At 44.8% G+C, this 22,576-nt stretch overlaps 1 protein-coding gene across 1 annotated transcript in view; it reads left to right on the plus strand.

The window, feature by feature from the left end:
- The window catches only part of ITM2B (integral membrane protein 2B), a 30,928-nt gene extending 22,101 nt beyond the window's left edge, over positions 1-8,827 (plus strand). The window contains exons 3-6 of the mRNA XM_090025938.1: positions 100-306; positions 1,361-1,471; positions 5,833-5,983; positions 8,135-8,827. Of these exons, the coding sequence (XP_089882064.1) occupies positions 100-306; positions 1,361-1,471; positions 5,833-5,983; positions 8,135-8,223 (558 nt within the window). The 3' untranslated portion in view covers positions 8,224-8,827. The remainder of the gene's footprint in view (positions 1-99; positions 307-1,360; positions 1,472-5,832; positions 5,984-8,134) is intronic.
- The last annotated feature ends 13,749 nt before the right edge of the window (positions 8,828-22,576 follow it).

Consider the following 22,576-nt stretch of genomic DNA (forward strand, 5'->3'; position numbering starts at 1 on the left):
TGTAGTAGCAGAGCTGTCTGGGGAAGTTTGCATAGCACATTCCGAAGTGTTAAACTTTTAGAAGTTTGCCAAAATACTGGTTTTGGTGTTCTTCTTCAGCAAGGTGGTGTGTACTTCTGTGGATTACAATATATTGAAGATGGGTTAACTTTAACCGAGCCTGATCCAGAAGCTCCTGCTGCTCGCTACCATACCATTGAGGAAAACATTCAGATCCTTGAGGAAGAGGATGTTGAATTCATCAGTGTGCCTGTTCCAGAATTTGCTGATAGCGACCCTGCTGATATTGTTCATGATTTCCACCGGGTAAAGAACAATTCCTGGGAATCTTTGAAAGCATTTACTCACATAATTTGGAATCACCTTTTTCATCAGCACTTAATCCATTTGCTTTCTAGTGATATATTCATAAGTTATAGTTTACTGATTAGAAAACAGGAACTTCAGCATGTGATAGTCAGCAAACTGAGAAGTAATTATTAAGCTGGTACAAAGTACACGTTGTATAATCAGGTTGCTGTTCTCTTGGTTTGTAAGACACCATTTAAAAAATCACTTCATGTTATAAAAAGAAAAAACAGTCATTTTCTCACATAAGACGAGAAGGAAACGGGATTTAATCCTCCTTTGTTACATGCATTAAGCCAGAATACAATCCCCTACTAGAGTGGCAAGAGCCTTGTTTTCTCTTGATTCCTCTCATACAGGGGCTAGGTACATTTTCCTCAGTAAAAACAGATGTAGTGATGAAGCCTGGGGCCTTTTCCTTCTAGTGAAAAGGGCTAATGTAACGTCATATAAATTTGCTCCTATTACCATTTTAAGATTATCCAAATAGTATGTTATTTTAAAGCGGTAGATTCTTTGGTTTTGCTGGGTAGCAAGTACCTCCCAAGTGCATAGTAAAGAATTACATTAGTAATTAGTACAATTAGTAAAGAATAACATTTCATGTGCATAGTATTTTGGGGGAAAAAAAACGTGGCATCTGATATTCGTTTTCTAATTGCTTTTCATGCAAGTACTGAAAAAAAAATATAGAAAAGAGGAAATTTATACATTAGGATTTTCCCATGCAATTTCAACCTTTCCCCTCCCTCCCCCAAGGAACTAGATTAAAATGCTGTATTTAACACTGCATCTGAGATGTCAGTGTTATAGTAATAGTGTCTGAACTGTCTGGTACCTGTTGGTTTGCACAATACCCAATTCCAACTAAGCTTTTCAGTGCTGCATGTGTTAGGACACACCTATCTATAAAAAGTCATTTACAAGGAGAGTGAGAAGTGCATATAACTAATTTGGCACAATTTTGCTGATGTTAAAATTATTTTGATTAGCATGTACATTTTCTCACCAGAGACTCACAGCCTACCTTGACCTCAGCCTGGATAAGTGCTATGTGATTCCTCTGAACACTTCAGTCGTTATGCCACCCAAAAATTTCTTGGAATTACTGATCAACATCAAGGTATGGTTAAATCATAAATGGCTGTGTTTTAAAATAGGTTTGTATCTTTACCCCAAGGGCCACAACTCACAAGTGAGACGGTCTTCAGAATAGTTACCTTGTCTTCAAAGAACTTTGAATGTTGTGGAGGAAGAGATGTTACAAACTGTTTTATAAAGTTTAGCAATTGAAATAAATTGAATTAATAAAAGTAACTGGATGCAATACAGTTGAACTCTTGTATGCTGTTTGTCTGTAAGTTTTGTCTATACTTACCTTGCTCTGTTGCCCTAACTTGGGCTGGCAGACAGCTGCCACCTCTAGTAGAATAACTGCATCTACACACCTTTTTGGTATTGGCATCAGTAAAGATTTTCTTGTTCAATACCAATAGCCAGGTTATTCACCAGGCATATTGGCCAATACCGAACCAATAACCAATTTACAGGAATGCAGCTGGGCAGTGTGGAGAGCAGCACCCTACAGGTAAGTCTGGGGAGGGGGAGGGGCATGGGGGGAGGGTTTGGGCAGGGGCAGAGGCAGGGCAGTGAATGGGACCCTGGGGCCAGGGCAGGGAGCGGGATGGAGCTGTGGGCAGCTTGTCCAAGGGATCAGCCTCCTAGTGCTTAAAAATGGTGGTGAGGGTGCTTGAACTACAGCAAATCAAATGAGCTTTAGCACAAGCACTGCCACTGCCACTTTTAAGTGCCAGGGTGCTTTTAACCAGAGCGGAGCCAAGCAGCGCAAAGGTGGAGATGGGCTGCCCGCTGTGGGCTCAGGGCTCTTTGCCCTGTTGCCTTTGCTTCAGGAGCCATGCACTGGCTGCACTGCACCTCCTGCCCATCCAGTAGCAATGGCAGCTGTGGCAAGCTGTGCCTTCAGCTGCTGGTTGGGCGTGGGGTGTGGTGTGGCACAGCCAGCACGCAGCTTCTGGGGCAAGGGCAGGATGAAGAGCCCTGAGCCCGCAGCAGACAGCCTACTTCCACCCTCACCCCACTCGGCTCCGCTCCAGTTAAAAGCATCCCAGCACTTAAAAATGGTGACGGTGGCGCTTGACCTAAAGCTTATCTGATAAGTTTTAGTTCAAGCACCCCCGCTGCCATTTTTAAGCACTGGGATGCTGATCCCTTGAACAAGCAGCCCATGGCTCCATCCTGCTGCCCCAGGGTCCCATTCAACCCCAGCCCCTGCCCCATAGGGGCCTTGATCTGCACCCTCACCATAGGGGCCTTGACCTTCCCTCACCATAGGGGCCTTGATCTGCACCCCCAAAACCCTTCCCCTTCCACAGGCTTACCTGTAGGGCACTGGCTGTCTGACTGCATTCCTGGCTGATGCATGCATGTGGCTGCACGCATGCATGCAGCATTTGGGAACCTGAGCTGGAAGGCATGTTATATTTATCAGTACACTATTGGCTACACAATCAAAAAAAGATGATAGCTGGTAATGTTAATTTTCCTTTTGTCAGTGCTGGTCTGATATGGCACTGATATATCAGTGCACCTCCAATTTTTTGTGACCCTGTGTGGTTCCTCTGCAGCAGCAGGGACCACCAGAACACAAAGCATACTCAGGAAAAGCTCCAGCTGCTAAGGGAAGTGTGATATCCTGAGAGGTAGTCTGGGTGAAGCAGCAGGAACTTCCTGGTATTATCAGAACAGCAAAGGCGAGGCGCCAAACTCTTGCAGCCGTAGTAACAAGACTGATTTAACTTTACTATAAATAGTTCTTTAAGTTTCTGTAAATATTAAGGTGTTGGTTCCACATTGCAAGCCTTATCAAGATGCAATGTACTGCACGTAGCAGCTCACTTGCCCACAGCCAGCTCAGTGGCTCTTCTGCCAAATGTAACTGCCTATCCAGTTACTGTGAAGGGGTTAAAACAACTACTGCTTGCTGCCCCAGGAGAAGTGTCATCCATTTTAGCACAGGGCTCGTCTAGTGCTTGTATTCCAGCAAAAAAAAAAATCAGCTTTCCTGCTTAAGAAACGTTCCCCAGTTTTGGAGGCCTGATTTTTGGGGGAAAGGGAATGGGTGTGTATGCAAGTAAGCGCAGTATGTTAAGGTCATCTGAAAAGGCCATTCATTCTTTTTGTCCTGTTTTTGAGGTGGTCAAGACTATTCTCTAACAGAAAGCAAATATCATGTAATTACTAGCTTACTATTAAAAAGAAAAGCATAAAAGAAAAGTTTATCATCATACTTTGAACCTGCAGTTGGACTGCAGAAACAATAGGGTTTTTTTCCTTAACTTGATGTTTGTTCAGCAGTTTATTAACAGTAAGAATAGTGATCTGTGACCAGCTACACTGAGTTCTATGCTAGTACTATTTTCTAGATTTTGAGCAAGAGTTGCTTCCAATTCTAAGCTGTTTCTTTTTGAACTAACTTAAATGTTTGAACTTAACTCTTTAAAATATGTATTTTTTCCTGGTTTTGTTTTCTTTACTATCATCATTAAGAATTGCACTAAATGGAATCTCTTTCTACGCATTCACATTTTGGAAATGCTGGTTATGATTTCATAGAACAATAGAAAATTAGGGTTGGAAGGAAGCTCAGGTGGTCATCTAGTCCAACCCCTGCTCAAAGCAGGACTGTCCCCAACTAGACCATCCCAGCCAAGGCTTTGTCTAAACAGGTCTTAAAAACCTTCAAGGACAGAGATTCTGCCACCTCTCTGGGTAACCTGTTCCAGTGCTTTATTACCCTTCTAGTGAGAGTTTTTCCTTGTATCTTAACCTACACTTCCCTTGCTGCAACTTGAGACCATTGCTCCTTGTTCTGTCATCTGCCACCACTGAGAACAGTCCAGCTCCACCCTCTTTTGAACCCCCTTCAGGTAGTTGAAGGCTGCTACTAAATCCCCCCTCAGTCTTTTCTTCAGTTAGCCCAGTTACCTTAGTCTCTCCTCAGAAGTCATGTGCCCCAGCCCCCAAACCAATTTTTTTGCCCTCTGCTGGACTCTCTCCAATTGGTCTACTTCCTTTCTGTAGGATGCAAGGATCTGAAAGGAAGTACCCTAACTTTAAAGATGTGCTTTAACTCTGCATTTCACTGTTGAAGTCACTCAGCTCTATCTGAAGCACATAGGTTCATAGATTGCAAGGCCGGAAGGGACCTCAGAAGATCATCAGGTCCAGCCCCCTCCACCAAGCAGGAAAGACAACTAGGGGTCAGGTGACCCCAGCAAGGTGACTGTCTAGTCTCCTCTTGAAGATTTCCAGGGTAGGCAATTTGCACCACCTCTGGAAGGAGCTAATTTCACAGTCTGGACACCCTGACTGAAGTTTTTCCTAATGTTGAGCCTAAAGGGCAAGATCTTCCAGGAGTTTGTGGCCATTACTCCTGGTTTTCTCCTTGGGTGCCCTGGTGAACAGTTGCTCACCAAGCCCTTGATGTAGTCCTCTAGTGTAGTGATAAGCTGCTACCAGGTCCCTTCTCAGCCTTCTTTTTCTCAGGCTGAAGAGTCCCAGATCCCTCAGCCTTCCCTCATACAACTTGTCTTTTAACACTGATCGTACAGGTGGCTCTTCTTTGGACTCTCTCAAGCTGTCTATGTCCTTGTTAAAGTGTGGTGCCTAGAACTGGACACAGTACCCCAGCTGCTGTCTTGCCAGTGCTGAGTACAATGGAAAAAAAACGCCTCCTTAGTTTTGCTGGAGATGCATCGTTTGATGCATGCCAGAGTATTCTTTCCCCTACTAGCTACTGCATTGCACTGCTGGCTCATTCATACTCTGGTCTATTACCCCCAGGTCCCTTTCATTTGTGGTGCTAGTCAGTTTGGTGCCGCCAAGACTTTAGGTGTGTTGGGGGTTGCTCATCCTGAGGTGGAGCACTGTACATTTCTCTACATTCAGCTTCATCAGGTTCTAATCTGCCGAACTTGCTAGCCTGTCTAGGTTTGCCCTTTAACTGTAGCCTATCTTCAAGTGTGACCACACTCCCCCATAACTTGGTGTCATCTGTGAACGTGGCCAGTGAGCTTTTCACCCCACATAATAGGTGCATTTGTACTACAGGGTGTTGTCTTCACATATGCTGCCACCTATTCTGCATACTTTAGCTCCAGAGCTGGAAGCAATACAGCCATGTTAGTGCAGTGCTATGCACAGGCCAGTAAGTTTTACAGAGGAATTCTCAGCTCTTCTATCTGCTCTAAAAAGCAGTAAGCAGTCAAGTTTTCAATGTTTAAAAGAAAATTTGGCTTACAAATATCTATTCAGAAAGTCTACAAACAGGATAGTTTTCCTTTATATGCAACGGCTGTGTTGGAGATTTATATCATTATTGATGTGAATTAGTTTGTATATACTTAATATGAAATCATTCATTCTTATATTTGGTAATGCGTTGTTGTATTCCTGTTAACTTAGGCTGGAACATACCTACCACAGTCGTACCTGATTCACGAACAGATGATTGTTACTGATCGCATTGAGAATGTGGATCAGCTGGGATTCTTTATCTATCGTCTGTGCCGTGGTAAGGAAACCTATAAACTGCAGCGCAAAGAAATTATGAAAGGTTAGTACTCTTGAGCATGGGATCTTGTGTCTTAATGAATATTAATGATGATAATGCTTTTCTCAATAGTTTTGATATGGTGAAGCAAATACCTTTTATTGTGAAAAGGAGTCTCTTGTCCTATAAAAATGAGAAACTGCTTGAAGCTTGTATATTTAAGGAAGGGGGTTCTCCTATTTGTTTGTTTGTTTGTTTTTTGACAAACTTAACACAGTTTTTTAAAACAAAAGCAGACTTTCATTTTTGTTTGAGAATTCATATTTCAGCTGAAAAATATTTACACCAACTCGAATTTCTTTACAAGGTATAGTGCAAATAGTAATGTAGTAATCACAGTGCCATTCTCTGACTGGTAGTCACATACACTGACAGTACACTTAACCATGATTCAGTCTTCTGTATGGCCTTGGGGCCAATGCAGAGGGTTGCAGGCTGGGTGAATGCAGTAAATGTTTTGTCACTTAAGTGCATTTTTAAAATGGGGATAATCCTAGTATACTTTATGGGGAAACTAAGATACGGCATTTGTATGTGAAAAGCTCAGATGGAAGAAACTAAAAGTCATTCAAATAACTAATGATTACAGTTTGCATTCAGAATTTGTTTAACTCTTAAGGAAGAATTCAAAGCACATGTGCTGAACTGCTGTATTTTCTGGTGTATAATAATGTGCCTGCAAAACGGGTAAATTTGTGCAGAATTCTTCAGTATAAATTTGAATTTTAGGAAAATGGAGGCAGAGAAGTCATTAAATAGGTTAGCTTTGTTGTCTGGCATGACAACCAAATTTCCTAGTATGTCTTGCAGGGGCCCCATGTTACCTGGTACCTTCTTTTTGCCCCCAGTGCATTTAAAAAAGGACTTGTCCTTGATCTGGGAAGCTAGTCCCAGTTCCATCTCCGCCTTGGCCTTCCTGACTGCTCCCCTGCATCCCTGAGCAACCGCAGTATGATGGCGGCCCCTCCCTTCCATTGGGTGTGCGCCTCCCTTTTAGCTAGGAGACATTCCCGGATGCTTTTGGTGAGCCATGGGGGCTTTTGCACTCTCCTGCGCCCTTTGATCTGTGTTGGGATTACTTCCCTTTGGGATTGGAGGATTGTCTCCTTAAGGAGTGACCACTTTTCTTGGACACCTGGCTCCCCTCCCCTCCAGGACCTCGGTGCCTCCCTGACTATTCTTCTTAGCTCATTGAAGTCTGCCCTTCTGAAATCTAGGGCTGCTGCCTTGCTGTAGACCTTTGCCACTTTGCGCTGGATGGTGAATTTCAGCAGGCGATGATCGCTGTAGCCCAGGTGGTCGAGCACCTGCAGTCCTCTCACCAGGTCATCGCCGGTGGCCAGCACCAGGTGCAACAAGACGTCTCCCTTGGTGGGACTGTGCACCTCCTGAGTTAGATGGAGGTCCTGCATTCTGGCTAGGAACCTACATGAGCGGTCAGACCTGGCTGACTGCTCCTCCCAGTAGATGTCTGGAAAGTTCAGGTCACCCATGATGACCACATCTTTTGACCTAACTACCTCCATGAGCTGACTTAAGAATTCCTGGTCTAGCTCTTCCCCTTGGTTGGGTGGTCTGTAGTAAACCCCCACCGTTAAGTCTCTTTCCCCTGCATTGCCTTGTATTCTAACCCAGAGTACTTCAGAGTGTCCTTCCTCTGACTCTTTGCTAATTGACGAGGATGTGTATTCCTCCTTAATGTAGAGCGCCACGCCCTAACCTTTCCTCCCTGTCCTATCCCTCCTGTACAGCCTATATCCCTTGATATTCACTGCCCAGTCATGCGTTGGGTCCCACCATTTCAGTGAGCCCCACTATGTCTATCTAGGTTGGTGTCATCTAGCAGGAGGGTAAGTTCCTCTTGCTTGTTTCCCATACTATGAGCGTTTGTGTAGAAGCATTTAAAATGATTCCAAACAATTTTTGTAAATGAGAGCCTGTTAATTTGGCTTCTTTTGAGTCCCATAATAATGGAAGGGCACAAGTTATTAGGACTCACTAAAACGTTGGTAAATTTCCTATTTCGCTGAGTGTTTGCTTTCTCTGCAGAAGGGGACAAAAAGAGGTGGTGCTGACCTCATAACTTCAACCACAGTAAATATTCTAATACGTTGTAATACGTATCACTGTATTTCGCTTGTCCCCAAATCACAGGAATTCAGAAGCGTGAAGCCAGCAATTGCCGAAAAATTCGACACTTTGAGAACAGATTTGCTATGGAAACGCTCATCTGTGAACAGTAATGAAGAATATTGCTATTACTGAAGACTTAAGCCAACAGTATGACCCCACCCTTTGTATTGTGTGCAGTGATTATTTTTAAAAATCTTTTTATGTAAGTAGTGGACAGGGCTTTATTGCTGAACACCTTCAACACTCTTCATCTCACGATACATTTTAAAATCAATGTTTTAGGTTTTTTCCTATTTTCAAGTGTGGTGTCTTTCTTATATTTGAATAGTAATTGTATAAAGTCTTAGTTACTAGTGCATTTCATGTGATGAATCTTGAATACTAGGAGGATAAAGTATGTGAATTATCCACCAGTTTTTAATTAAAATTGAAAAGAATTATGAATATACAAATGGACTGCAAGAGCTACTTCTAACTGTAATATTCCCTGCTATAGTTTGTTATAGCATATAAACATATCTCTAAACTTTCCTAACTAAAAAGTGCAATTTTGGTTTGTCACATTTACCTTTTTTTAGATTTGATTTCTGATTTGATGTTTTAATATGGCAAGTGTTTGCAGTAACAGTCTTTTAGATAATTAAGCAGTAACTTATGTTACTAACTTGTATATAATCTATGTATGTGCAATGGAAAATAAATCTTATAAACCTGTTTGTCTAAAAGTCTTGCAGTATTTTTTTTCATAGTTATTTTTGGGGTGAGGAAAAAAGATAGTGATTATTTTAACAAATTAGCTCATGTTATACAGAAATTTAAGACAGGATTGGATAACTTGTTCTACCAGTAATATTTTTAGAGAAGCCATGAAAGTAAAATACAGTGTATTGTCATATAGAAAAACAACAAGGAACAAGAAGCACATTATTTGGCTACTTGTTTAAAATGAGTATAGTGCTACCCATTATTTTTTTTTAAACTTTGATTAATGATTTCAACTTGCCAAATAACATATTTGATATTTAAATGTGTGTCCAATCCTCTAAAATATACATCGAGACAAATATTTATCTTCCATCTACTGTGTTCCCTTAACACAAGTCAGTGTCCACAGTGTTTTGTGTTCTTTCCTTCTCTTCCTTACAGTCTGAGTTGCTTTAAACTTCTGTTGATATTAAGCTTTTGTGCTGCTGTGTCTCTATATAATGTATCCTCTTTTTCCCTAAAACTCTGTATAATACAAATTTCAGTACCTTCTGCTCATCTCTGCTTTTCAATTTTTCATTTATTCCAAATATGTTATTAAGCATTAGCTGAGAATTTGCATTTTCCTTCAGTATTCAAAAAAGTTTCTCAAATTTTCTTGTTCGCAGGTAGATGATTCTTTTTTAAGCAAATTCCATAAATGGCCAATAAATTTCCAAGTAAGTATCTTTTCTTTTTCTTTTCCCTGAAAACACTGACTTGATATGGCAATTTTTCCTTTACTAAAAACTTAGCAAACTTTTTTGAACTACTCAGTGATTTTAGGGGTGTCCCTTCTTTTGCAACTATAATTCTTGCAGCTATTAAAAGATGAGTAATTAATTTCTTTATGATTCTTATGTTGCAGAGTTTTGAGGGAGGTTCAGTGGGAACTCTAAGGGGTTATCTGATAGTTGGCATCCTGTTGTTTTCCTCACCATGTATACAACCTTCTTTCAGAGTAGTTTAATTTGGGACATGTCCACCATAGAATCCTCCCGACTTACCGTACTTCCTCCCTTCAAATTTGTGTACCATAATTATGTTTAAGTTTATGTGGGGTGAGATATCATTGATAGAGGATTTTAAAATAATTTTCTTTTATTATCGTGCAGATGGATGTGTGAGGACCATTGTTTCAGATGGTCTCCCATTCTTCATTAATTTCTGATCCAATGTCATTAGCACACTTTGTCATAAACAGTGTTTTTCTTCCTATATGGCTATTTAAAATTGCTTTATATAACACAGATAATAGGCCTGTGAGGTTCATAGTTGTGACCAATATTCCTCAAATTCTTTCAGATTTCTAGTGATGTTTACCTTTCTCTGGGAATGTGTTGAAAGGTGTCTCATTTGCAGGTATTGGAAAAATGGGATTAAAATATCACCTGTATTATGCTGTTTCTTCAAAAAATCTAAATGTTTTCTCTGAATAATTGTCCAAAATGTTTTATAGCAGTATGTTCTCAGATATTAAAGCTCCCTAATAAATTATTATGATTCCCCTTCAAATCTGTGGGGGGGTTTTACACAAAACAAGAGTGTACATTGCACAAGAGTACAGGGAAGAACTAAAGCAGCTGTAATGTCTCACAGCTAACTTTGCAATAAATAAGCAAAGCACCCCTTCTGTTACGTTTTCTTAAGCCCCTGTCATGACTATTTATAATGTTGTTTATTAATTTAGACATTTCTATAATTACAAGGCATATTCCATATTCAAAATCAGACTGTTTCAGTCCATGCACAAATGTGCAACTGTGCTGGCATGTTTGGGGCCTAGCAAGGTTTAAGTGCTTTGTGATGACTGAGTTGGTAAAGTTAGATAAGCCCTTCATGTTTGCAACTCTAATAAGATACAAACACAGACTCTCTACTGAAAAGGCTATGATAATTTTTCCTTAGGTAAATACATCTCAGGCAAGGACAGCCCTAAGGAATTAGTACTTTTGACATGTTAAAATAGTGTTTTTATGTGCGAGTGTAATAGGAGTATAGGACAGTAGGGCTGGAAGGGAGTATGTGAAGTCATTTAGTCCAGCTTCTTGCTCAAGACAGGATCATCCTTGAAAACCATCCCAGTCTAGCATCTTCTCTAACCTGCTTTTGAAAATTTCCTGGGATGGAGATTCCACAATTCAATATCTTGTATCTATTTCATTCAAATTTAAATTTTTGAATTCCAAAAACAAAGACCCAAGCTTTCCCACTTGGGATTTCCCAGTTCAGCACCTATGGCTACATCCTCAGTTGGCATAAATTGACAAAGCTCCAGTTAAGTTAGTGGCAACACAATGATTGAGTGTGGTGATTTATGAGTTCATGATTAAACATCTGCAGTAGCCTGTTTCCCTTCCTTCCCAAGATTGCTGGTAGAATCAATGGAAGCTCTAGTTTTCCATTGTCTTGAATCACCCAAATAAAAGTGACTTGATTTTTCAAATGCCAATTTGCTGGCCTAACTGAGAACCTGAGAGCCGTGTTGGATGTGCACCAAGATGTGACTATAAGACTTTTTTTTAATGTGCGCAGAATGAGAGCTTAGGAGAAATGTGTTTACAGAGTATAGGCTGAGAGCTATGGGACTCTTCAGCCTGGAAAAGCGCAGGCTCAGGGGTGATCTGATGGCCACCTATAAGTTTATCAGGGGTGTCCACCAGGATCTGGGGGAACGTTTGTTCACCGGAGCGCCCCAAGGGACAACAAGGGCAAACACTTTTATAAACTCCTGCAAGACTGTTTCAGGCTGGACATGAAGAATTTCTTTACTGTCCGAGCCCCCAAGGTCTGGAATAGCCTGCCATCGGAGGTGGATCAAGCACCTACTTTGAACGCCTTCAAGAGAGAATTAGATGCTAATCTTGCTGGGATCCTATGACCCCAGCTGACTTTCTGCTCCTGGGGCAGGGGGCTGGACTTGATCTCCTGAGGTCCCTTCCAGCCCTAATGTCTATGAAATCTATGGCTGCTTAGCATCACCTGGCATGTTATAAATGTGTTTTGCATGTCTGTCTAAACATTTAAGTTTGACATTTCTTAACTTAAGTAGTAACCGTCCCAGGCTGCAAGAGGCAGATGCGACCCAACATCGTCATCACCGACGAAGAGACCAAGAAGGTCATGATCGTGGACATCACCATCCCCCTTTGAGAATCGGCTACAAGCCTTCACCGATGCCCAGACTTGCAAGTGGGAGAAGTACACCCTGCTGGCTGACACCCTGAGGGGCCGAGGCTACAACGCGACAGTCGACGCGCTCATCGTGGGAACGCTCGGAGCCTGGGACCCCAGCAAGGAGAGCCTCCTGTATGCCTGCCGCGTCTCCTGCTGCTACGCCAAGCTGATGCGCTGCCTCACAGTGTCTGATGCCATCCGTTGGTCCTGCAACATCTACGTGGAACACATCACGGGCCACCGCCAGTACTCTGACCCCACCAGACAAGCCCCCGCTAGACCAGATGCGGAGGGGATCACCTGAACTGCCACCTCCCCCTCCACTCCAGATGGACCCTCCCTTCACTCCGAGAGGATTCTTTGACCACGGGTGACCCCGCTCCACCCTAAGAGGACCCTTGCGATGAGACTCTATGTGGACTGAGGCACTTCCTCCACCATTGCGGACCATTGTAACAGGTTTGTGTGTATCTCCTTTCTCTCTCAGCGTTGTGAACCCCCCCATCCCCCACTCCTGGGCTTAGTTGGCTAACACTGTATCTCCTGTAACCTAGTTGTGTTCCCCTCCTCACCCCCCATCCCTCTATTGTTAGTCCCTTGCTCGGGTGCTCTGTATTTCCCTATCAGCTTTGTTATCTTTTTTCTGGATTCCCAATCCTAAACATTTACTAATAAAAGTCAATCTGTTTCCCCTTACAAACTGCTGTCTGGAGGGTGAGTGCTATTAAAAATGGGGCATCCCACACAAAACACAAGAAAAGCTTCCCAAAAAATACATTTTTGAGCTCCTGAGCCTGGGAGCTAGTCTTAACCACTAAATTTTGGACACTGATACATCAGAAAAGTAGAGAGATTTAAAAAAAACAAAAATAAAAGTATGCAGTTATTCAGCTCTGTTTATGTTGATTTTAATATGCAATAACATCATAGGGTCTGTATTTTTGCTTTACACTAGTGCAAAGTCTTTTAACAAAACTAAACTCTTCATTTCTATTATTTGAAATTATTATTTTTTTTCTTTACTTAATGCAATGGGAGTATATCTTACTGGATTCAGAACAGCTTCCTAGTGTTATACACAGCCTGTTGTCCAGCTTCCTGTTGTGATTACCTTTGATTGGGACAAAGTAGTTTGCTTTAGAGGAAGGTTCTTCTGTAATATTTTTTTATTGTAAATTTGGCTTATCTGACAATCTATTCTTAGTCTGGAGAAAGGGTTGTTTTTGGTTTTTTTTTTTTTAAAAGCCACATTTATTTAGATTTCTTTTTGAGGTTAAGGCAAACATGAAAATCAATAAGAATCTGTTCCTAGTTACAGATTTAATTTGTTTTATATACCTATGTTGCTAACACCTTTCTCTTGCTTGAGTCCTCACAGAGGATAGTGTGTGCTGAGTTGGTGCTTGATGCCTAGTGTCTCAACTACATGCCTGACTCATGATGTGTTGTCATTCATCATCATCATCATCATCATCTTGTGGAAAGCATCAAATTGTTCTGGTGCTGAAGGTCTACTGTGATGGCCAAAGCCTAGAGGGGTCCTGACCGTGGCTAATTCTCAGCTCTTACTTAAATTAATTCTCCTAATTATTGACTCTAGTATGCGAAGAGAAATCATTTCCCAGTGTTGCTACAATATACTCATGGGTTTCCCTTGTGGTGGAGGAGGGGGCAAGGTTAAACCTTTCTTACAGAGATGCTTTTGATGATCACTGCTCTGATTTCACTCTTCCTCATTTTTTGAAATCAGTGTCTGACTTGCTTTGACATAATTCTGTACAAATTTTGCACAAAAAAAGGCTGCTAGAAAAGAAGCCCATCAGAATATTACTACTGATTTCTGAAAAATGTTGGGCCTTACCATATTGAATAGCTCAGGCTAGATATTTTCTGAAGACTCTTCTTTTTGCTACACTTGGGTACAATTTATTTATTAAATTAAAGAAACCTGAAAAAAGTACGTTGGTTAAAACAATAAGAACATACAGGGGAGCGTAATTTTGTGTTTACAACTAAGGGCGAATACATTACAGGAAATGGCTAATAGTTCGTTCTTAGGGTGTTACATTTTTCACATAAGGCCCCTATAACAAATATTCAGGCTGCAGAGTAATTCTAAAATGGCCAATCACACAAACATGTAACCCTTGTATGATGAGATAGCAGATGAAGGTACTCTGGGGCAGAGCTCCTTAGCAAAGGTATATACAGATTCACAATGGGGGTTAACTTTGGGTGATTCTGCTTGCATTCCAGAGCTTGTCATTTCTCCCTAACCCAGCCAGGCCAGCCCTGCCCCTGAACTATCAGTGACAGCTTCTCATCCCAGTCTCACCACATCCCTCCAGCCAGCTGAGAGCCACAGCCTGGCTAAGGAAGGGAAAAGGGATGGTGTCCTCACAGTGCCCCCAGGATGGGACCTGGCAGCCTAGCCAGGCATGCTTTATGGCAGGGGTGGGCAAAATCTGGCCCACAGGCCAGATGCAGCCCACGAGGCCATTCTATCCAGTGCATGGGGCACCTAAAAATTTTTTTGAAAATTAATTTATGCTTGGTTCCTGTTAAAGATGACAGGAACCAGGGGCAGTAGGACCCAGGGGAAGCCTGGTAGCTCCTGCAACAGCAGGGCCTGCCCAGCTCCGCCCCCCCAGCTGGAAGCCCCAGCAGGGGCTTCTGGCTTAGGACCGTGTGGCTGCCCCACACCAGAACCACAGGTAAGGGAGGGTGGGTGAAGGGGCTGATGCTGAGCATGGGGAAAAGCAGTCCCTCTTCCACTCCATGGCTTGTGCTCCCTGCTGCAGCTGTTGGCAGCCCGTGGGGCTGTCCGAAGCGGGCACAGGCAGCCCCATGCTGGCTGTGAGTAGCTGCAGCATGGGGCACCGGGCACGGGGTGGGTGTGGGGCTGCTTTTCCCCATCATGCTCATGACCAGCTTGTATTCCGGCCGGCTCCGGGTTTGCCCGTCAGGACAGCAGCTGCGGTCCCCCCCCACTTGCCGCACTGGGTGGGGTTTGCTGCTGCCCACCCAGAGCTTGTGCTACAGTAGGCTGTGGTCAGGCTGCCATTGCCTCCTCTGGACTGCCCAGCACACAAGCTCCGGGCGGGCAGCAGCAAACACTGCCCAGTGTGGCAAGCGGGGGTGCCACAGCTGCTGCTGCCATACACAATCCCAATGGGCAAGCCCAGAGCCAATGTGGGGCCGAGGCTGGCAGCGGAGCCAGGTTGCAAGCTGGTGCTGAGTGCAGGGGGGGGGGGGGGGAAGCAGCCCCTCACCCGCCCTGTGGCTGGCACCCCACACTGCAGCCACTCGCAGCCTGCGTGGGGCTGCCTGTGCCTGCTCAGGACAGCCGAACGTGGGCTGTGAGCAGCTGCAGCAGGGAGCATGGGCCCTGGATGGAGAAGGGGCCACTTTTCCCCCCACACTCAGCATCAGCTCCTTCCCTGCCATGGAGCAGTGGGTTGGGGCTGTGTGCTGCCCCCTGCCTGTACCACAGGGCTGGGGGGGCATGGGAAGTGAGCAGGCATAGGAGCACAGGGCCAGTGCCAGCAGGGCCCAGGGCAGAAGTTCAGGGTCTCAGCTAGCAGGGGCTCTGTGGAGCTGGGCCACCAGCCTCCACTCTGCTGGTCCAGCCCAGCCCAGCCCAGCTCCACAGACCCCTGCCAGCCTGTACCCTGCTCTGGGGCCCACCAGTGCTGGCCCTGGGACATTGGTCCCCAGATGGTGACCAGGGGGTGGGGCACCTGTCAAGGGGCGTGGCTACCCATGTGGCCTTTGACAGCTTGCCCAAACTAAGCAGCCCTCCACCCAAAATAATTGCCTGCGCCTGCTCTATGGGGAGGGGGCTCTTCTTCCTCCTTGCTCCTCTGGGACTGGAGGAGTGATCGGCCCTGTCAGGTGCACTGTGGGGGGAGGGGTCTCTCCCAGGGTTTGAATTACACTCCAACTCTTGGAGGGGGTCTGCAACAATGGCTGCTGGAAGGAGTTGCCACCACCACTGCCACTGCCTGAGCTGCTTAGAAAGGTGCAGGGCAGGCTAGGGGCTCTCATCTCTTATGAGGGGTCCTCATCTCATGGGAGGGCTCTGCCTCTCCGATCCCCACTCCTGTATTTCAGACCTGGTCTCGCCTGCTGCTTGTTCATTTGGGACTGCGAAAGCAAGCAGAGGGGATGGCCCACCCTTTACAACTTGCCCAGCTAGGCTGCTGGCTCCCTTGGTCCTGAGGACACTCTGGGTATAGACACCACCCTCCCAGGTAGGCAAGCTCTTTACCGATGACTAACTCCTTTGGCTGTTCTCCTAAGTGTCCAGCAGCCCCCAGAGCTGATGTTCAACAGCACCCCCTGCCTCATTCCTTAGCCAGTGCAGGGAGGCTCTGAGCCCCCTTCCTCTCCTGCTGTTCTGTTTGATCATTCTGTAACTTTTAGCACTTTTTGTAAAGTGTAAAAGTTACAGTCTGATCGCAAGTGTCTTGCTGCATGTCTGTACACACCTTTAGAATCATGTTTGGTATGGGAGTCAGGTTGAAATATGTCTCCCATCAAATTATGCATACTGTTGACATTTTCCACAAGGGAAACATCATCTTTGTTGTGCCTCATTGTGTTGGTGCCATCTCTTACCATCATGTTTTGAAGATGCAAATTTGTGAGACTCTTTATGTCAATGTCACTTTAAATAGAGCTATCGGTGTATGAGGCCTCTGATCAAATATACTTTAAAAAGGTATATTAGGAACAACTGTTATTGTTTGTTAAGCATGAATATGAATGTTATGCTTTATAGAGCAAAACATAAATGCAATGAAATAACGATCTATCCAGCCCCGAGTTGTTGTGTGTGATTTACTTTGTCAGTGTTAGAACAAATTGACACTGAAATGGATGGAACATATGTGGAGGGCTAAGTCACCAGCACTGTATTTCCAGGTTGGTGCCTGCAGATTTCTGAGGGGTGGGACGAAAACAGGCAGGGTGAGTAATGCCTGGCAGATCACAAGGGGGCATTAGTAGCTAATTCTGTCATTGTGTGGAACAGTGTTTTGCAATCCTCATTAGACTCCAGGAACCCCTCAGAAAATGCCAGCTCTTAGTTTTGACTTAATTTTTAACTACATACAAGTAATAGAGTAGTTCTTCTGTTACAAAGAACTTTTAAAACTTCCTGATATGCTGTGGTCTTTTAAACTAAGGATTCCTATTTGAAATCTCTGGGTTTATCATGCAAATAATGTTTGTGCACCTAGCAGTGCTAACACTGTGTGGTGACATGGCACCTGTGAAAACATTTCCAGGCATCCCAGGGTGCCATGATACCTTGTTGAGAATCACTGGTATAGAATAGAGGTGCCCAATCTTTTTGAACTGGATAGGTTGTACCAGGTCTCTGTGGGCTCAATGTCCGCCTTAGCTTTCCTGACAGCCCCCCCTACAGGCCCGAGCAGAGGAGGTATACTCCTCTTTGGAGATGCACCCAGTGGAAGGAGGGTGCTATGCCACCTTTTTGGTAAGCAGGCATTCCCAGATGCCCTTGGTGAGCCAGGGGGGCTTTCAGGCACTCTTGTCCCCCTTGCTTCTTGTTGGGATGGACACCCCTTGGGCCCTGAGTATCATTTCCTTAAGGAACAACCACTCATCCTGGACACTGAGTTCCCCTGCCCTCAAGGACCCCAGTGCCTCTCCCACTAGTCTCCTCAACTTGTTGAAGTTGGCCCTCCTAAAGTCTAGCTGCAGGCCCTTGACAACCTGCGCTGGATGTTGAATTCTAGCAAGCAATGATTGCTATCGCCCAGATGGTCAAGAACCTGGAGGCCCCTTACCAGGTCATTGCCTGTGGCCAGGACCAGGTCCAACAGGGCGTTTCCTCTGGTGGGACTATGCACCTCCTGAATTAAATGGAGGTCCTGTATCTCAGCCAGGAACCTCCTGGAACAGTCTGTCCTGGCCGACTGTTCCTCCCAGCAGATATCAGGGTAAAATCACTCATGACAACTACATCCCTTGCCTTAAGTGCCTCTGCAAGCTGGCCCGAAAATTCCTGGTCCAGCTCCTCCCCTTGGTTGGGGGGTCTGTAGTAGACCCCCACCGTCAATCGCTCTCCTCACGGCCCCCTTGAATCTTGACCCAGAGCACTTCAGCCTGCCCTTCCTCTGACCCCATTCTGCTGGCAGGGGATGTGTAGTGCTCCGTGACATAGAGCACCACACCCCCACCTTTCCTTCCTTCTCTATCCCGCCTGTAAAGCCTATAGCCCCTAATGCTAACTGCCCAGTCATGGGATGAATCCCACCATGTTTCTGTTAGCCCTATGACATCTGGGTTTGAACTAGCTATTCTGAGGTCGAGTTCCTCCTGTTTATTCCCCATACTGCAAGCATTGGTATATAGGCATTTAAGGCTTTGCAAGACTGTGTGCCACCCCCCCCCCGATTAGGGAGACTGTCTGGACCCCTATTCCTTACCTCAGCACTCCTTGCCTTTGACACCTGTCTTGCTCGGGCGGCGTCTCCTTGTCCTCCTGCAGCCCCCTCTCCCAGCGAGGCTAGTTTAAAGCTCGCCATACGAGATCGGCCAACCTGGTAGAGAAGACACGCTTGCCTTTAGGTGAAAGATGAAGCCCATCCCACCCCAGCAAGTCCCCCGCCTGAAAGCATGGGTCATTGTCAAGGAACCCAAAGCCTGCCTGGTGGCACCAGATGTGTAAGTGCCGGTTGACCACCCAATGCAGGCCTCATGTTGCCGTCCCCACCTACTCACCAGAAGAAGAGAGGAAAATACCACTTGTGCCCCCGTCTCCTTCAGCTTGTCTCCCAGAGCCTTGAAATCCTTCATAATGCGGTCAGGGTTGCCCCTGGCTGCGTTGTTCATACCCACATGGATGACAATCATGGGGTACTGGTTTGCTGGTCGGATGTAGGCTGGGATCCTTTCCGTGATGTCCCTGACCTGAGCCCCAGGCATGAAGCAGAACTATCGTAGGATGGAGTCTCCGATGACGAGGACCCGGTGTTTCTTCCTCCTGGTGTTCTCTCTCCGCCCATTCCCTGTTGTGTGGGGAGTGGCGTTGTCCCCGCCAGAGGCAATTCCACTGTTCTCCTCCATCACGGCTGCCAGAGCATCAAACCTGTTCCCCAGTTGAACCTGAGGAGCTTCCACTGCTCTAGGCCTAGTAGCTCTGGATTTGGGCACCTTCTTCCACTCCTGCGTTGGATGTGTCTCCTGTGGGGGCTGTACAGTGGGCGTCCGGGCCTGCAGAGAACAGAAATAGGCATCAATTTTGTCCTCTGCATCCCTGATCCCCCTCGGCCTGCTCGCCGCAGCCTGGAGCTCACTTACCTGCTCCTCCAGGGCCCTAAGTCCTGCACAGGAGGGACAGGCAAGGAGACCCCCAGACCCCACCGAGCCCCCTCCACAGACAGGGGGGGCAAGGGGCCACTGACCCCACAGTGAGCTCCATCTGGGTGGAGGCCTTAGAAGAGCCCACAGTAGGCGGCAGCAAGTAATTGCAAGTAATCCTTTAGTGATCCATTAATCCTCTAGTGAGTAATCCTCTAGCAATCCATTAATTTACAGCTCAATCCTGGAACTTTAATTCTGGCGAAAATACTTGATCGGATGTTGTTGTAAGGGGCCCTGTACTAAATGCGTGTGAAATTATGGTCCCCAACTTGAGATCCAACAATCTAACTCTAATCTTGCAATCTGACCCTTACAAATGAACCCTTAGCTCCTCATGGGATCCTATTTAGTCCATATGGGTTTTCTTGGGTACAGAATCGTTGTCTTAGAAGACAAACACCATTTGAAAGAGGTGAGAAATGTTACAATCAAATATGGATACAAAATTGTGCGCTTATTTGCAAACTCTTTTCAAAGTGTAGATGGAGTGCAAATTAACCCTACTTATCCCATTCTCTCTCACTTGGCCTCATTGCTAAGATTGTCGGAGATGGGAGGCAAATTTCAAGGTAGGTTACCAAGGATACTTACAACAACTAAGCAATCACCCTATCAATCATATTTCCAGCCTGTGATACATTGCCTCATGAGAACTGTAGTCTGAAGGGCTAAATGCTACCATTTTTCTCTAAAACCAACATCCTTGGCTGAGTTATATTTCCTATGATCCAATACAATCTCCTATGACTGAATGCCAGGGTGCGTTATAAGAGTCACAGAGTTCCTTCAAATTTAGTTTCCATGAACAAATCTTAGCTTTTTACATTGCAATCTTAGAAAGAAACTTGAAAGCTAGTACAGATCAGTACAGACAAGTAAGATAGAGGAAACTTTACTTAAGTGATTTGGCCATGAAAAGGTGTTTTATGCATGACTTAGTTTTATTTTGTGTTCGGTGTTTTCTGTGTTGTGTTTATATCCAAATTACTAGAATCACTGAAACAAAGATCAGGAAGCTGAAATTATTTATTGCTTCAGGGTACGAACACCACATCTATCATGTAAAGGCCTTGTGTTATGGTATTACTTAGAAAAATAAGAGGATGCAAAATATTAAGACATTTATTCTATGTAGAAAAGTAACAAAAGTAGAAGCAGGCAATAGAACACTGTCAATTGTGTTACAATCTCTTCTGTTGTGTTTCTCCTTCAAATTGTTTCCTGCAGAAATTGAACAACATCCAAAAGAATCCAGTCTCATTCTTGCAGAAACAACGCTTCCTTAGGTCAAATGAAACCAAAATTTGATCTTAAATGGATCCTTCCTAATTATCATTACCCAGGCAGTGTATTGACAGTAAAATGAGACTTCTTATTTAAGTAAAGGTGACTGTTACTTGATTTCTTTCAAAGGCTCTTTCAAAGTGAGGTGTTCATAGGATCATAGAAATTAAGGGCTGGAAGGGACCTTGAAAGATCATTGAGTTCAACCCTCTTGCTCTGGGCAGGAATACTGCTGAGATCAAATGTTCCCAGCAAGGTTTCTCTCCAGTTTCCCCCTGAAGACTTCCAAGTTTGAGGACTGCACCACCTCCTTGGGAAGTCTATTCCAGATTCTGGTCACCCTTACCATAAAGAAGTTCTTCCTTACATCCAATCTGAAACCATTGTTTAACAGTTTATGGCCATTCCTCCTTGTCCTCCCCTGGGGCACCCTAGTGAACAGTTTTTCTCCCAGCTCCTGATAGTCACCCCTTATATACTTATACATGGCCACCAAGTCACCTCTCAGTCTTCTCTTTCCCAGGCTGAACAGTCCCAGATCCTGTACTCTTTCCTCATAGGATTTGTCCTCCAGACCCGTAATCATTCTTGTGGCCCTTCTCTGGACCTCCACATCTTTTTTGAAGCGTGGTGCCCAGAACTGGGCATAGTACTTTAGCTGGGGTCTCACCAACACTGAGTAGAGAGGAAGTATCACTTCCTTAGCCCTGTTCATGATGCATCAGCTAATGCATCCTAGTATGCTATTAGTTCTGTTGACTACAGTGTTGTACTGGCAGCTCATGTTCATCCTCCGATCAACAATAACCCTGAGGTCCCTTTCAGCCATTGCGTTGGCCAGGACATCTCCTCTTAACCTACATTCATGTTGCTGGTTACTTCTCCCCAGATGAAGCCTTCTGCATTTATCCTTATTGAATGGCACCCAGTTCCACTCTGCCCACCTTTCTAGCTTGTACAGGTCCACTTGGATCTACATCAAGTCCTCTAGCATGACCACTTTCCCCCATAACTTAGTGTCATCCACAAACTTGGCCAGCATGCTTTCCACATCCTTATCTAAATTGTTGATAAAGATGTTGAACGGCAAGGGGCCAAGAACCGAACCCTGTAACACAGCAATGGCCACCTCCTGCCAAGAGGATACAGACCCATCCATTAATGCTCTCTGGGTTCAACCCCTTAGCCAGTTCCCAACCCTCCTGACCATGGACTCTGTCAGGCCACAGTCCCCCAGTTTTTTTATCACAGCATCATGGGAGACCATACAGCCTTTTTAAAATTCAAGTATATGACATCAACCATATCTCCCGTGTCTAAGCAGTTCATTACTTGATCATAAAAAGAGCTGAGGTTGGTCAGACACAACCTGCCCACAACAAAACCATCCCTCAGCATCATGCCTTCTGCCAGTCTTTCACAAATGGACTTCTTGTAAATTTTTTCCAAAATTTTACCTGGTATTCAGGTCAAACTGACTGGCCTATAGTTTCCTGGATCCTCCCTTCTCTCCCTCTTAAAGATTGCTACCACATTGGCCCTTTTCCAGTCTACTGGGACCTCTCTTGAGCACCATGAGTCTTCAAATACCTTTGCCAATGGTCCTGCAATGACTCCAACCAATTCTCTCAGCACTCTTGGGTGTAGTCCATCTGGTCCTGCCAACTTGAGGACATTCAGCCGGTCTAAGTGCTCCCTCACCAGTTCGACACTGATGATTGGTTGGCGATCGCCCCCCTCCTTCCTCACATCTGTCCAGTATCTGACCAGGTGGGTGACCACTATTTGTATGCAGGAACACTGACACAAAGTATTCATTAAAAAGTTCAGCTTTTTCCTGATTCCTTTATCAGCTGTCTTGTC

The sequence above is a fragment of the Crocodylus siamensis genome, chromosome 1 (genome assembly GCF_052110815.1).
Source record: "Crocodylus siamensis isolate JL-2025a chromosome 1, ASM5211081v1, whole genome shotgun sequence".
Classification (NCBI taxonomy): domain Eukaryota; kingdom Metazoa; phylum Chordata; order Crocodylia; family Crocodylidae; genus Crocodylus; species Crocodylus siamensis.